This window comes from Mizuhopecten yessoensis, unplaced genomic scaffold, assembly GCF_002113885.1.
Source record: "Mizuhopecten yessoensis strain PY_sf001 unplaced genomic scaffold, ASM211388v2 scaffold7887, whole genome shotgun sequence".
Taxonomy (NCBI): Eukaryota; Metazoa; Mollusca; class Bivalvia; order Pectinida; family Pectinidae; genus Mizuhopecten; species Mizuhopecten yessoensis.
In genome coordinates, this window is record NW_018407272.1 from 135,377 (window position 1) to 152,318 (window position 16,942).

General features: G+C 34.6%; 1 protein-coding gene across 2 annotated transcripts; it reads right to left on the bottom strand.

Annotated features, from left to right (window-relative positions):
- Positions 1-6,611: 6,611 nt before the first annotated feature.
- Positions 6,612-16,228, bottom strand: LOC110454463 (transmembrane emp24 domain-containing protein eca-like). 2 transcript variants are annotated; one of them, XM_021503967.1, is made up of 5 exons: positions 16,049-16,228; positions 13,846-13,961; positions 11,889-11,993; positions 10,377-10,523; positions 6,612-9,912 (listed from the first exon to the last, which is right to left on the bottom strand). In XM_021503967.1, exons 1-5 carry the CDS (start codon positions 16,218-16,220, stop codon positions 9,763-9,765), a joined length of 690 nt encoding a protein of 229 aa, XP_021359642.1. In that variant the 5' UTR covers positions 16,221-16,228; the 3' UTR covers positions 6,612-9,762. The 2 variants fall into 2 exon arrangements, with proteins under 2 accessions (XP_021359642.1, XP_021359641.1); XM_021503966.1 differs by lacking the exon at positions 13,846-13,961 and adding an exon at positions 14,472-14,587.
- Positions 16,229-16,942: the final 714 nt, after the last annotated feature.

Consider the following 16,942-nt stretch of genomic DNA (forward strand, 5'->3'; position numbering starts at 1 on the left):
CTAGCTATGTTCTTGCATTTTAGACATAGTTTCTTTGGAGACTCCAGCACGTGGGACAGGCAAGAGGAAGTGTGTGTCTGAGTGTGTAAACCCCCTCAACGTGCTTATCCACATCCGGGCACATCGTGGTGGGCATATGCACCAGATGACGGGCGATAGCAAGAGAACCAACATAGTCCGGTCGGTTAGTCGTCTTTACAAAGAACGCATCGTTAGCATAAGTGTTGAGGATAGCTTTGCTAGCTTTCCGATTACAACTTGGAGGTTTCTTGGTATCTATGGTTTCACTTTGATCTTTGGCCCGAGCGTTAATTTCACGACACGTTTGGGCTGTCAGCTTCATCATCTGGATCTCGTCATCGGTAACGTCAGCTGTGTGGTATGTACAAGTGACAGCACGCCTTGGACGTTTGACCTTTTCCTTGACCTTTTGGGGACTGAGGCAGACGGGAATTTCGGTATCCGTACTCAAAAGAGCTTCCATTTACAAGGATTAAGTCTGCAAAATAAAGAATCGGAAAATACTGATATCGATTTTACATGCATAATAAATTTCGGGTAAAATGAAAATGCAATTAAGGCACTGATTTTCTTTATATTTTGAAATAGATCATCGATTGAATTATGATCGTTTTTGCAAGAAATGCAAGATACAAGAAACTTTGTTCAACGTCGAATACGTCAAACAGTGAAACATAAGCGCTGTAGCGCTATTTTTGCGACAAACAATGCGCAAAACTATTCGTGGTTTCAAAACTACATGGTTTCATGCACATTATTTGCATATACACACTCCTATTAAAATAGATAATTAAAGTACGTACCTCGAGAGTTTTTACGATTCTCTTATTGACGAACACCTGCGAAAAATTATTTCACGTCAATTTCAAATTATGCGTGTGACGTCATATGCAGGTGACATCATGACGTCTGACGTCACAAAGCCAATGACACGTTCAGACGTTCTAACATATGTTATTATCACTAAATCTTTACAGTTTTTGTACAATGTCCCACAATTATAATTCAATGAGAAGGAGGTGAATTAAGCGAGCAAATGTCAATTGTGCTTGACATTCATCTGTAAGCTTTTAAGTATTATCATGTACTATGCTAAAACAAATTTAGTGTCCTAACTTCATTTTTCGAAGCTTTCAACTGCAAATCCGTTCGATATTATGTTTCTCGATCCATAAGGATATTTATTGAAATAATCGCAGTAAATTTGAAAACCGTTAAGTGACTCTCCGATGCCCTTAAGTATCTATGAAGAGGAAAGAGATCTTTTAATGACTTCATTTCTATCTACTTATTAAGTCCGTTTTTCCTTTCACCCTGCCATCTCACAATCGTGTTAAAAATCAGATCATAATTTTGAGTACAGCGAAAATTCCAGCTAAGTTGGACAGAACCGTGGTGGATCCAGAGACATATATTCCGGAATCAAGGGGCTCCGCACCTGACGAAAAAATGCTCTCTATTTTTTTCCCTTTTTGTTTTAAATATACGCATGTTATGGAAAGCATAATGGAACCCCATATTGAAAATATACATTTAACTATCGCTAAATATATCACTGCTTGCAAGGTTATTTTATCGACGGTCAATACATGCGTCACTGCTTGGTAAGACGTGACGGTCACTAGATACGACATTGCATATGGTTACATTTGACGGTCACTTGATACGACATTACATGGTTACATTTGGTAGTCACTTGATACGACATTGCATGGTTACATTTGGTAGTCACTAGATACGGCATTGCATGGCAAAATTTGGTAGTCACTAGATACGGCATTGCATGGTTACATTTGGTAGTCACTAGATACGACATTGCATGGTTACATTTGATGGCCACTTGATACGACATTGCATGGTTACATTTGATAGTCACTAGATACGACATTACATGGTTACATTTGATGGGCACTTCATACGACATTGCATGGTTACATTTGACGGTCACTAGATACGACATTGCATGGTTACATTTGACGGTCACTAGATACGACTTTGCATGGTTACATTTTACGGTTACTAGACACGACATTGCATGGTTACATTTGATGGTCACTAGATGCGACACTACATGGGTACATTTGATGGTCACAAGATACGACATTGCATGGTTACATTTGACGGTCACTAGATACGACTTTGCATGGTTACATTTGATGGTCACTAGATACGACACTACATGGGTACATTTGATGGTCACAAGATACGACATTGCATGGTTACATTTGACGGTCACTTGATACGACATTACATGGTTACATTTGATAGTCACTAGATACGACATTGCATGGTTACATTTGCTGGCCACTTCATACGACATTGCATGGTTACATTTGACGGTCACTAGATACGACATTACATGGTTACATTTGATGGCCACTTCATACGACATTGCATGGTTACATTTGACGGTCACTAGATACGACATTGCATGGTTACATTTGATGGTCACTAGATACGACACTACATGGGTACATTTGATGGTCACTAGATACGACATTGCATGGTTACATTTGATAGTCACTAGATACGACATTGCATGGTTACATTTGATAGTCACTAGATACGGCATTGCATGGTTACATTTGGTAGTCACTAGATACGACATTGCATGGTTACATTTGACGGTCACTAGATACGGCATTGCATGGTTACATTTGGTAGTCACTAGATACGGCATTGCATGGTTACATTTGACGGTCACCAGATACGACATTACATGGTTACATTTGATAGTCACTAGATACGACATTGCATATGGTTACATTTGATGGCCACTTCATACGACATTGCATGGTTACATTTGACGGTCACTAGACACGACATTGTATGGTTACATTTGACGGTCACTAGATACGACATTACATGGTTACATTTGACGGTCACTATATATATATATAATATAAATACATAAACTTTATGTATTTAACAACAATTATGAAACAAGTTATTTCAACTTATATTAATTTTCTTGTTGACCCGGATGTTAGCGGGTGGGGGATCTTGGTGTGGGAGGAAACCAGAGTACCCGGAGGAAACCCACGTGGTCGGGCAGGTGACCCCAACCTTTTTACGTCCGATCGAGGAATCGAACCCCGGCCGCCTTGGTGATTAGATACGGTATTGCATGGTTACATTTAACGGTCACTAGATACGATTAGAATCAGTTATATTGAAAGGTGGGGTCAACATTTGGCCCCCACTTTGATTTCTTTTATTATCTTGCCATATTTAGATACATACAAATGATTAATAACTGCATAATAAGTATTCATAATTACTACTGATAACCGTAGTGGACCTCGGGTTAAATGACGGGGGTATCCTTTCAAAATGACAGATAAATGTCACAGGCGAGTGTTATTTTGATTTTTATTTAAAAGTGTATAATATTACTGTTATTTTGATACTTAATATGTCATATTGGTATTAATGAAGTAAGCGTAGTGATACTTTTAATTACAAAAAAAAAAATGCAAAATTTTCACAAATTGAAAATATAACCAACATTGTCAACTTGCCTATATATAGTTACAATGGTAGTCTATATTTAAAATTTATTAAAACCTTTCCGTATATATATATTCCGTCTACATAATCATTATGTAATATCAAAACCGGTCAAGTACTTTTTTTAGCATGTCAAACATGATCAATGCCCAATTTCACATAACCATGGAGATTTGACTATCAATGTTGATTATGGTAAATACCGATACATTTTCTGTTTTTGTGTCATACCAAAACACTTTAATACATTACGCATGTTTCAAAGTTATGTGCAGCAGTAATAACTCATAAATATGTATTCTGCTAAAGTAATCTTTCCTCTGGAGAACTACTTAAGGTTGAGATTGTGTTACAGACAAATATATGCAATTATATAAAAATAATGAAATAATCTTTATAGTAAAACTATTATACACTTTATTATTATCCCGCAACGAAGTTAGGGGGGTAAACTGGAATCAGCTTGCCTGTCCAATCTGTCTGTCCGTAGAAAAAGTTTGTCCAGACAACTCCTGCTAAAGTAATGAACAAATTTCAACAAAAGTTTCCATATATGATACCTACCACATGAAGTTGTATATCCAGTTAGTATTTTTTCGTTCTGACCATTATTTTTACAAAATTATGGCCCTTTGTTGAACAATCCTTGTCCGGACATGTCCTCCAAAACTTAGGGGTCAATTTCAACGAAATTTTTCAGATATGATAACTACCACCTGATGTTGTGCATCCTGGTATTATTTTTCAATCTGACCCTTTTATACGGAATAATGGCCCTTTGTTGAAAATTACTTGTCCAGACAACTCCTTTAAAACTATAGTACCAATTTCAACGGAGGTTTACAGATATGGTACATGCCCCCTGATATTGTGCATCCAAGTATGTTTTCATTCCGACCCTTTCAAAAGGAGTTATGGCTCTTTGTTGAAACAAGAGGCCCATGGGCCTTAACAATCACCTGATTATTTATACAGAGAGTTGATTTTTGTTTTTAACATAAACAGAAATATTATTCAAAGTGACAAAAAAACAATAAAACCACCTTATTCAATATCTAGCATGCAGATTTAAGACTGAAAAGTATTTGAAGCTAGCACCTCTGATTCTAAACAAGGAAAATGAAGAAATTTTAGCACACAGACTCCATTGGGCCCCACCCTACAGCCCTTGGGGGTAGGGATGGCTCAAAATTTTCAAAGTATCAAACTGTCAACNGGGGGGGGGGTCAGTCAGGGCTGATATGTGCATACCTTCAAACTGCTGTCGAATACTGATAATGCTAACCCAGATTAAATTACTTCCAATGGCAATTAAACAAATGTTAGTCCAAAATGTGATTTCCCTATATAAACTATAGTAAAGTTTACCCCCTCCCCAGGGGGAAACGTGAGACCCCAGGGTCCCTATGGACTTTGCAATGCTTTGCCTTAGTAAGCCTTTAGATTACAGTTCTGGTTTATATAGGAGCGGGGGTATTAGTTAGCCTTTTGCTTACAGTTCTAGTTATTATTTTATTTTGCCTGTTGCCCATTTAGCTCTTAACAGACAAAGCTAGGAAAGATATCCTTGTCGGACTCCCCATACAAAAAATATTTTTTGATTTATGCGAATTTGAACGAAGGTCAAAGGTCATCAACGTTTACAAAACTTTTATCCATTCACATGAACGACCTACTTGCCAAATATCAAGACCCAAGGACCTTTGGTCATAAAGAAACACAAGCTAAAAGAAAAGTGGAAAGAAAGCTATGTTTTTCTTTTTTTGAATCAAAAGTGTTAAATGACAAATTTACCGTTGTCAATTTTTTTGAAGCTCCTGATGTTGAAAGATATTATTGGTAGCCAACTTTTAAGCAAGTATGAAAAATAGACTCGATTTAGAACTATGTAAATTAACGTGGCAAAAATGAAAATTTTCTCATTAGTAAAGAAATTTCACATATTTTTCTGCTTAAATCTTCAATAAAAAGAACAATTATTTCTTGAAATAGTGTAATATTTGGTATCAAAATAATAGTTGGAATATGTTGCACACGATGAGGATATAATTTTATAGTAATTGTGTCATTTTACATGTAAATGCTCTAGGAGGACTTGTGTTGCCGCACCTTTAACACCCACACAGGTGTATGTCAAGGTCCCATTTATCATAAAATGAATTCTGAAACTAACTATTCCTGATTTAAGCATGCTTTACCCATACCTTTTCGGATTTATCTGGTTTTGGTATTCCACGCAGGGGCGGACGCTGATGTTAAATCTCCATAGGCGTTAACCCTACCTTAAGATTGAATGTTTTATTGTCTGTGTTGTGTGTTAGATAGATACAATTGTGTGATGTACCAGAAGTACTAACAAAACAGTAACCTTTCCTCACTACTCATGTTTACAAGAGGCATTGGGGCCTTAATAGCCTACACGGAACTTTATATTCAATTTCAAACATGTTGAATAGCATACATGTTTCTCAAATGATTACAAGAAATACCTAGGGGCAAGGAAGACAAGTTTATGACTGTATTCATTTCTTTATGCCCCTATATATTATACATGATTTAGGATGGAGATTTCAACTGTTTCAATGTTATGACCCATGAAGTAAGTCGTGAGGATTGGGCCAGATCCCAAGACTAATCATGGTAGCAGAGTGTATCCATCAGTTCCTAACCAATAGTTGTATAGATGGTTATAGGGTGGGGATCTCAACTGTTTCCATGTAATGACCCAATGGGTAAGTCGCTTGGGGTGGGGCTGATCCCAGAACCAATTAATGTAGCATGAATATCTATAATTCTTCATACCTTGGTCTAGACCAAATTTAATATTAAATCCTCATGGCCCAAGGGGGGGGGGGGGGGGGGGCACACCCTCCGTTTATACAACATTGATTCCTCTTCGCCTAACAATACTCTAGGCCAAATTTGGTCAAAATCCGAATATTCAGTCATTCTAGACTATTTGTGTTTAGAAGGAAACATTCAAAATGGACAGTCAACAAGACTGACGCTGCACCACCGCATCAGCTCACTAGTCCTTTGTACGAGGAGAGCTAATAAATGATGAGAAGGAAGAGCATCAATATTTCTTTACTCTTTTATTCTGATTTCACACATCCTCTCAAATACATGTTCAGTCATAATAAATAGAAGAGAAACACTAAGAAATAAGAGACTGTCAGCCAGGTGCTGGAAAAATATCTAAATTGCCATGACTATTACACGAGCGCTGAAAAATATATACAGTTGATTCATATAACTTTTCAGAGTAAATCATTCTCTCGTGCCATCTTCATTCTGGACATTTTTACATGATGTCAGAACTTAATTATACTCAACAGCAAATAAAGCAAATAAATATACCAAGAAGTGGTAATTGTTTGTATTAAAAGCAAATCATGATCATTTGACTACATGATAGCATTGTGCTTTCAATCAAAGTGATTTTACAAGATGGACAAAATCTGAAAATGGGTCATCAATAAAAAGGTAATATAATCTGGACTTAATCATAAATGAATTAAATCTAGTATTTTGCCATCAAGCATAAATAAGTGTGCATTTTTCTCAGAAGAGAAGTATGTATAATGCCCATACAAATCCTGCTCTTGCTGGCACAAGGTGGTTTACCTTTTGTAACTAGATGGTGGTCGCTTATTGCAATTTAATCATGCATTTAAACTGAAAAGCACAAAGCAAATATACATGTGAATGGTGACACCAAAGGAGGTAGTGTTTCTCAAACTCATACGGCAGGAATTGTTACCTGTTACTACTAAAAGACAAGAACAAATGTAGAAGTGGAGCCTGTTGGTCGAAAAACATGTGTTCCTCTCTGAACGTGCCTGGATAGTGAAACAATTGGATTTACAGACAATTGAGAACTCGTAAGAGGAGAATTGTTCTACATGAAAAGCGAAACGGACCGGCGGTGGCTTGACTGATGGGTCTTAACTGTATGGATGAATGGAATTCAATTATACATGAAATCTCGCTGGTGTAATGGGCCTCAACTATACAGATTAATGGGGCTGAACAGTATATATAATCACATGTATAGATGTACAAATAGAGCAAGCACACATTTTAAAGCATACCCATTTTTGATATTCTCATAAATATTTGGGTTGCGTTTTTGAGGTTAAATACGCTATGTTACTATACATCAGGTGTCGAGACATTTTTACCGGAGTTCTTTTTTCCAAAGTGCATCAATATTATGAAGCTTACAAAATATTACTTTGTGGTGTATGAACTGGCACACTTTATACACAAATACCATGGCTAGTGCTAAGTACAGGATACTGACTTAAGAAATGAAAAGCTGTTAAAAGTCTGTGCTTCAACCTAACTTAACAGAAGAAATGAAATTAATTCTGGTATTAACTACAATCACCAAAAAGATAAATCACAAGGAATGACATGCACAGATAATTTCCATGTAGATGACATTCATTCAATTCAAACACGATTTCACATGTATTATGAAGCTTCAGACTTACAATGAAATGAAATATAATTTTCAATTCATATTGAGGGGGGGAAAAAGACAGGAAAAAACTCGTTGACATGTACATCCTTACATCGAGTGTCATGAGAAATTATTTCATTCATTCATAAGAAAACAAAACGTATTGTACAGTGAATACCATTCTCACATACCATAAAGCTTCCATTCATTGTCACATACTTACAGGTAAACCAATAGGCAGTAGATACAATATGTATTGGTATCCGTACATTCACCATTTAGGCTCTGATCTCTCGCTCTCACACCCACACTTTTGTCCTCACACCAAATAAAAACTCTAGAATGAACTATCACAAAATGTATAGCTCAACTTCTGTAAAGCAATACCAATTTAATTTAAAAAGCACTTCATTCCAACATTCTTAAATATATAAGGAGAAAATAGAGGATATAATACAAGGGATAGTATAATACTTAAATACCATTTTCCCACAAAAATTATTGATTTCTGAACATGTTATTCCGACAGGGTTTTGGAAGGGCAGGGCCAAAGAAAATTAAATACAGATTTACAAGAACTGGCCCACTTAAAGAGTTGGAATACCTGGAAATTGGCCCTTTCTTAGTGCGGTTTAACTTCCATGATTCCTGTCATTATCATATTCTGTAATTAACTATACATCTGTTTAGCAGTAATCCCACTATTCCCAATAATGCTAATAACATAATGTAAAAATATTCCTGCATTTTTTGTTTGTTTTTAAATTTGTTCAAAGAAAAATGTCTATGTGCTAATTTCCGATTTTGCAACACTGTTTATTTAGCATTTATCTTGCATGGACTCTGACAAGCATATAAAGAATTCAAAATAACAAAATTAGGTTTAATTAAGTGTGTACATTTCAAGATAGCTGTATAGTAATCATGATCAATGAATTTGTGTTTATAGTATTTAGAATGCATAGTACACAAGACTATTTGAAAAATAATAATGCAGTTTACCGGGGTAACCGTTTTGTTATTACAATAATTTAAATCTGACTTTTTTTTTATCGTAACCACCACAGTTGACTTTCAAACATTAACATATTTTTTTATCACATTTTCTTGTTCTCATTACATAGATACATGTACAAAAAGTGTGATACATTTCAACAAATTGCATATCAGGAAACACAGGCCTTTAATTAATACATCAAAAATGTGAAATTCCAGAAGCGAAGAAATATAATAAACTCTTTACTAGAAGAGTGAAATGCAATAATCTTTCAGATTTTAAACTTAATCAGTGGACAGGTCATTTTGTTTAATGCTGTTCTTTCTAAAGCATGATTTCGTTTAAACACAAGATTATGGGAACTGCAAACATGGAAAAATAAACACAGGCCAAAGTGAAAGCCACCTTCATATTATGGCAGTTATCCAAATAGATTACGTTAATTCTAACCACAGCAGACTTCATTCATGGTAATCAATTTCCGAGTGCTTATTTTTACTACACTGTACTGCCTGATTTTTCTAGTAGTGTAAATATTGACAAAGTCCAGCCATATTTCATTGATAATTGTGTAGAAAAATCTCCGTCGGATATTTCCACACAATTATCGAATTATGAATTCAGATTTTGCTCAAAGTCACTTTCACAAAAGTGTGATATTTTATCCCGGCATGGTCTACAATTCCTCTTCCAGGTAGAACTTGAAGAAAAGATCCACCACTTCCTGATCTACAACTTGTTTGCTGCCTTAGGACAATGCTTTGGCCTACACCAATTTCTTCGCCTCAAAGAAGCTCTTGAGATGCCTCATCTGCCAGAAGCCAGTGAGAAGAAGGATAAGGGTCTGGGCAATGGACCACCACAACACTCTCTGGTTAGTGCTCTCGCTCGTCTGTCTGAACCTTTCCTCTCGGTACTGAAATAAAGCAGTAATATAATTTAATATTGGAAATTGAGACAAACAAATAATATTTAAGGAATAGTTTATAATTGAGGGCTGAATCCTTCCACTGTTTATTTCATGGGCTGATAAATGGTTTGTAGTAAAACAAATTTAAACACCACCTCAATTCATCACCCAATGAAATCAACCACAGCAATATCAATTCTATCCATATTTCAATTTAACTTGAACCTATCATCTCAGATAGAATGATAGTAAATTATAAAATTGTCTGTGTTCTTCAATGGATTTTTTGTATATGTTGATTAAATTCAATTCTATCACACACATTTCAATTTTCCATCCTCAAAAAACGAATATGCTTTTAATCTATGAGAGTTATGATGGATCTTTCCCAAATAGAGTTATTGCCCGTAATTCTTCCTTTACAGGGTTACCAGAGCATTAGCTGTACACATGTGCCCCTTGTAACTCACCCTCTGGTAGTTCTGCTCTTTCGTGATCTGTTCCACCTGGTCTAGAAGCTGGCGGATCCGGAGTTGGAGCTCTGACAGTTTGTCTTTTGCCTGGATCTGCGAGTAATCTACAGCATGCTCTCCTACTTGTATGTCTAGGTGAACCCTCTGTGTGAGGAAACATTAAGTATACAGTGAGCGTTCTATATAATTGAAAAGGTAATAGTAATATACAGAGCATACCCAACAACTATACATCAGATTTCAGTACGTTACTAACAACACATAAGGAAAGTCCTCACAACATCAAAATCAACCTCGGTTTTCCGAATAAGTTTTGAAAATAGTTCATCTCAATACTTACAGATGGATGAACTGACAAAGAAATTAATACAACCTTTGGTAATGAGCAGGTAATTAAGGCTGGAGCATCATTTGACAAGATGCAGTTTAATGCTATGGGATCTCTATCTTTAAATTTTAGTTATCATTTGTAAATAGAATTGATTCCTTAATGAAGAGCTTTCTCAAGATACATTTTAATCTTAACACTAACAGTTTGCAGTGTTTTACTTGATATCAAATACATTTTAATGCTCGGACTGTCAATTTACAGTTTGCTTCTTTTTTTTTTAATTCATACTCTCAAATGCATCACTTCTTTTGCAGTTACATAGTGGATGCACATTAATGAACTCTTTTAAAAGAATAGCCTCGAGCAGAGGTATCCCTCCCACTGGTGATCAAGTAAAATCAATTCTTTAACCAAGGGTTTCTCTCAAACAAAACGATACAGAAACAATTTTTTAAGACAAACTCATGCTAAAATCACTATGGCAGAAAATGTTGTTTAACATTTTAAACCTCATAGCAGACTGGTGCTGGTTCCTTATCAATCTTGATGTCTAAATGATGACGGTAAGGAACAGAATTTAACAGATGTACCACTAATATTTCCATTCAAAATATTCAGGCTTTTTGATATAAATGTTAAATTTACAAAGAAAAATATGTCTAGTTTATACTGGTATTCAAAATAACATTAGGGAATGCAGTGTTTACTTTTCACTAGACGTGACATTCACTCAATATTAGAATCAAAAGTCTGCCCAACCTTCCACAAATTCTGAAAGATCTCACAAATGTTAATGTGCTTTATTAAGATTTCACAGGGAACATAACTTGATTTTTGGGTTATACAATCAAGAAATCATTAATTAATCATTAAAGTAGTGTTTGTCTGCAGTTTCCCTACTAACATATTTTTCAGTGGATAGGGAGGTAGGGATTTTTATCATTTTAGAAGTCTCATATTTCTATTTAAAAACCTGAAGTGTCAGTAACTTTCAACAATAAAAATAATTAATAACCGAAAGTAAAATAATATGTTCAAGTACGGTAGGTGCCATTTAATTTTTTAGAGAGTCTGTCAGGAAACTGTGAACAACCTTTTGTTGTAATGATGGCGCAGTAATCCATCATCATGTTATGTAGACCTACTAATTAACCAATCAGCATTTAGTTGTTACTTACTAGCTGTCCACTGGAGAACCAGGCGGTGGAGTTCGAGTGGAGACACACCACATGTTCTCCAGCTAAATGAGATGTAAATGTGAACCGTCCTTCAGCAGCGTAAGTCTGTAATCAAAGTTCCAATACTTGATAGTAATGCTTATTAATATCATGATTATCTCCATATTCATCAGTCATGATTAAACAATCTCAAACTGTAAAATAGCATCATTTTTAAAGCACATCTATTCCTGTAATTTGCATAATACAGGGCATACATTTCCATAGCAGTGCTAGAAGATTTTATGTAGGAGCAAGTGACATTTTTCAACATTTACATAAAATCTATGTAAATATAAGTCACGATAATAGAACATTTCAAAATCAAAAAAGGGCTTCTACTTAAAATATGAAAATTGTACACCCATGTAAACTAAAAACTATGATTTCTCAATCAATTTTCGTTCTGTGTATAATGGTAAGTGGGAAACAAGAAAATCATGGGAAGTGTACATAACTACAACTGCAAAATCATTTATCAGTCTCACACTAGGGAATGAGATTGACCAATGGTAGTGGTTCTGCATCAAAAGAAACCACAAGTATATATACACATACAGAAACATACTGACAATAGCTGTGTTCTGGGGGTAATGTTTTTCTCTCTTTTTTTCATAAACCTTTGTCCACTCTTGGACCACTTGTTTTCCATTTAGATTAACACTATCGAAAGTGTAATATAAATGAAAAACAAGATGTCCAAGAGTAGAAATAAAACTAAATTTAATCAGCAGACAGGGGGTAAACATCCACTTGCCCAAGTTATGAAGAAACCAATTTTGTAACCTGAGACATTAAAAAAGCAAAAGTTAGATAATAAACTGAAAGAACGGCTTGGGAACTGGTTTATGTACAGGTATTTTATATGATGCGCATGCATATAATGTGTAATAAAGCTATATTGTATCTCAGGACAATCCGACATGAATGATGATGGTCTGAAACAAAATACAGTAATTATTATAAATCATTTTAAATAATATTTGTAAAGATACAATGTATTATAAAAAGGCAACACAACTTAAAGTGATAGAAAAGAAAACAAACGAAAAATGCAAATATTTGAAAGAACTGCATGGAGTATACTAAGTGACAAACCAACCACCCAGAAAAAAATCAGACTACAAAATGTAACCATAGGATATTTCAAATATCCTAAATATATGTACTGTATTCCATAATTCCATATGGAGACCAAAACAGTGAGAACTAAAAAGGAAAAATATTTCATTATACATGTATACATGTCATTGTATTACAAGTAAAATGAAACAAGCTTACACATGCATATATACAAATTCCTTTTNCACAAAAAAAAAAAAAAAAAAAAAAATGAAAAGGGAAAAATGAGAGAATAAGGCTAAGCTTGTTATATCATTTAAGTACCAACAAAGCGCATGCAATGATCAAACTTAATTTTACAAACACAAATTCATAGAGCTAGCTACTGTTCATGTAAATAACTGTTCATAACAATAAAAGCATGCAAAATAAACCCAAGAACAAAAAGAGTTTCAAGAGTAAAATTTATAAACTAAGGTCATACTATTTATATGTACCTGGTTGGAATTTTGTCCATTAAAACTTTAAACACAGTGATCATGATAAGACCTCAAATTCAGATCAAATTTATAATATTTTATGTTAAATGGCTATAGTATTTGACAATTTACTTTTGGAACTCAACCTAATGACACTTGCATGATCTAGACTTCTTGCAGTGTAAATTTATTAAGCTTTCACTTCGCTATGTTGCTAATTCTAATATTAATTAAAATAGATATTAGAAAATAAAGAGTACATTATTTATACAATCACTGTTCAAAAAGAAAGAAATTTGAGGTAAAAAAAGAAAAGAAAAAGAAATAATAATGGTCTCCATATGTAAAAGAATTCTGGAAATTACAGCAGAACTCACCCTGGACAATACTATTTCATGCTCAGGGTCTCTGACCTCAACAAACATCCCCAGCCCTGGGGCACTGGGCAAGTAGTCTTTCACAGAATAATCATACACCTGTACTTTGTAGTTACCTGGAAATAAATGCAGTAGTTTGGCATTGAAACAATTTTCTTTAAACAGCAAGCCTTCAAGCTTGCATTTTGTCCAAAGTATCACCTGCTGCTGTTTCAAGATTATTTGCAGAAGTATCAGATCAGCATTTTTTGTTTTCCTTTGTTTGCCTGCATCGAACATACAAATGTATTTTCATCAATGTCTAACTTACACTTTTACTGATATTTTCCCAATAGATTAAAGATTGAAATACAGATTTAAACACAGGAATCTTGTTGAGGTACATGTGCATCTATTAATTTCTAATAGCTGTTATCACAATATGAGATCAAAAGATGAGTCCTGTATATATATCAAAAATGATACTTAGTAAGCAGACAGTGAAGATAATTTATGACTATATGTCATTCAAAATGACAGCTGATCCGACATTCAACAAATATTCTGAAATTTACAGCACTGTGATTTTTAATTCTTAAACCTCTGTTAACCTGAATTTGGGTCAACATTTGATCCAAATAGCTTACCCTTGACATCACAACTTTATCCTCAGGATCTCTGATCTCTACGTGCATTCCTAATCCGTATACTGTTGGTACATAGTCATTTATATTGTTGTCTAGAATCTCAACTTTGTAATGGCCTGAAACATTAAATTCAAAATGCATCCTACTTCTTAAAAATCCAGATTTTAATATCTTACACAGTGGCTTGCCTAGCTCACTTTCTGATGTGATCATGTAAGAGAATAACAGGGTTAGACACTAACTGTTTTTGCTTGGTAGTCCACAGGACTAGTTGAATAATTTATTTGCTTGTCCTTTGTCAATGTAACTAGTCCAAGATTTCTCTAAGGAAACATCACCATCTACAGCACGAAACATCAAAAGTAATCAACTGTAGGGTACTTTAAATAACTGCCATAAATATATGCTAAAGGTTTTGGGAAAATTTTGACAGTAATCATACAATATATCTCATTTTAAGCAGTTTTCTAAATTTAAAAAAGGAATATTTGTATTTTATAATCCTATTTTTCACAAGTCCAAATGACCCGTTAGGTTAGGTGATTCACTAGTCCTTGCTGAAATCTACTAGTCCAGGACTAGCGGACTAGTGTTAGTGTCGACCCCTTAGAATACTATAATGAAGACAGCAAGAGATGCAGCCTGGATGCCTTTTTATTGGTATGTAGGGATTTTCCCACCCTACATGATCATAAATTTGAGTAAATGTAGATAAATCTGATTGTTTTGTATAGCCAAATATTTCCCAAATTACTTTTTGTGTGTGTTGCCTGACAGGGATTTTTTATTTGCTTTGTTTTACAGCCTAGTCTTCTTCCCCTAGCAAGAATCTTGTTTATTTTCCCAAAATGAAGAAAAAGTAAAGAATATCTCATTACTCTTTTCTGTTACAACTGATGTCCCATCATTGCCCTCTCTGTGGTGACAGGGAGTACGAACCTGGGATGTTGTGAGGTTCAAAAGCACTTCACTGGACTCAAAATCATACAATTCATAGTACATAATTAAATAATACTAATGATGCTAACAAAATGTACAATGTAATATTATAAATGATATAGACAGTAAAGTTCCGTTGAATATTGATTAAAATTCATATTATTTGTTTATATATTATATTATTATTTTATCATATATTGAGTTTTGTATTGATCACAATCATGGCTGTTGATTCTAACTGACAATGGGAGACCAATTCTTCATCTTCCTTTACAGTTTAATCGTAATAAGTTATTCCTTTGTCATTAGCAAGCAAACATCGATCTATAACTTAACGTATTGGGATTATCAGACACGTGTAATATAATAAAAATGTTTACAGGTCAGTTTTGTTGATGTTCAGTTCCTTCTGACGTTCTGTGATATTTTGAACAATACATTGTGATTTAAAAATATTAAACTTAGTTGATACATTTTAAAGAAATTTTCAATAATGAAACACCAACTGATTTAGCAAACAATACTGTAAATGCTTCATGGAGTGGCTTGCAGATTATTGAACTCCACACAACAGACGTCAACGTTGACAGGTGGCAACATTTGGTGACCAGTTTTTACGCTTGTCAGAATGTCCTTACCTACAACCATGGTTTCGTCTGGAATTTCTTCGATAAAGCATTTTTTCTCAGTTTCTCCTATATGAAAATATAAGCCAGATACCGTCGAAATGCAAACTAAAACAGCAAAAATGCTACAAAACGCTGTTTTGCCGGCCATGGTTTCGTTTAAAGGAAGTGACACGTCACACATGCGCAGCTGAGGGCCACGTATTTCATGAATCTTGATCACCAAAACGTTTATTAAAGACAGTTTAAGGATGGGAGAGTTATCGATAATATTAACTTTGTATACATTTTTCTCATTGATCAACTTGAAAATAACAATGCAATTCAAAAAATCTCTATTTTCGGCATTGTTTGTTTCTAAGTATAAAAGGACGGGAATTGAGGAACTGCTAACGTTCAAAAACTGAAAATGTAAACTTTGTTATCTCCCTTACATTACGAGTGACAATATTTAAGGATGCCTGTACTGCCAAAAACTGTAACTAAATGTTGGAAACTGTTTTTACCGGCATGACTATAGCTTTGATAAATATATTCTGAAAAGAAAGCCTTACAACAACAGGACCGTTAACACTGGCATAGGTGTACTAATGAGGTTTAATTGTCATTAATAATTTTCAAAGTGCAGAAAAAAAGATATTTGTTTCACTCATCCGTAAACTTTTTAAATGTTTTTATTCCTGAATCGAATTCATTCAAATGTGAATGATGAAACTGTTATACTTTTGAGGAACTCGGCGACAAATCTCTTACAGAGGGGCGTGCATGTTCCGCGTCCCAGTCCCACATAAAATTGCATGCAAAGTTGTATATTTTGAACTGGTTAAAACATCCTATTATTTCTCATAAAAGTCCCGCAAGGTTGTGCAAATGTCAGAACTGTCCATTAGTTTTACATTTTTCATC

Coding starts and splice junctions, on each gene's coding strand:
- LOC110454463 (XM_021503967.1), bottom strand. CDS start 16,220: ATGTGTGACGTGTCACTTCCTTTAAACGAAACCATGGCCGGCAAAACA. Junction 10,524..11,888: donor GGTTCTCCAGTGGACAGCTA/GTAAGTAACAAC, acceptor TTCCTCACACAG/AGGGTTCACCTAGACATACA. Junction 9,913..10,376: donor AAGAGCAGAACTACCAGAGG/GTGAGTTACAAG, acceptor GCTTTATTTCAG/TACCGAGAGGAAAGGTTCAG.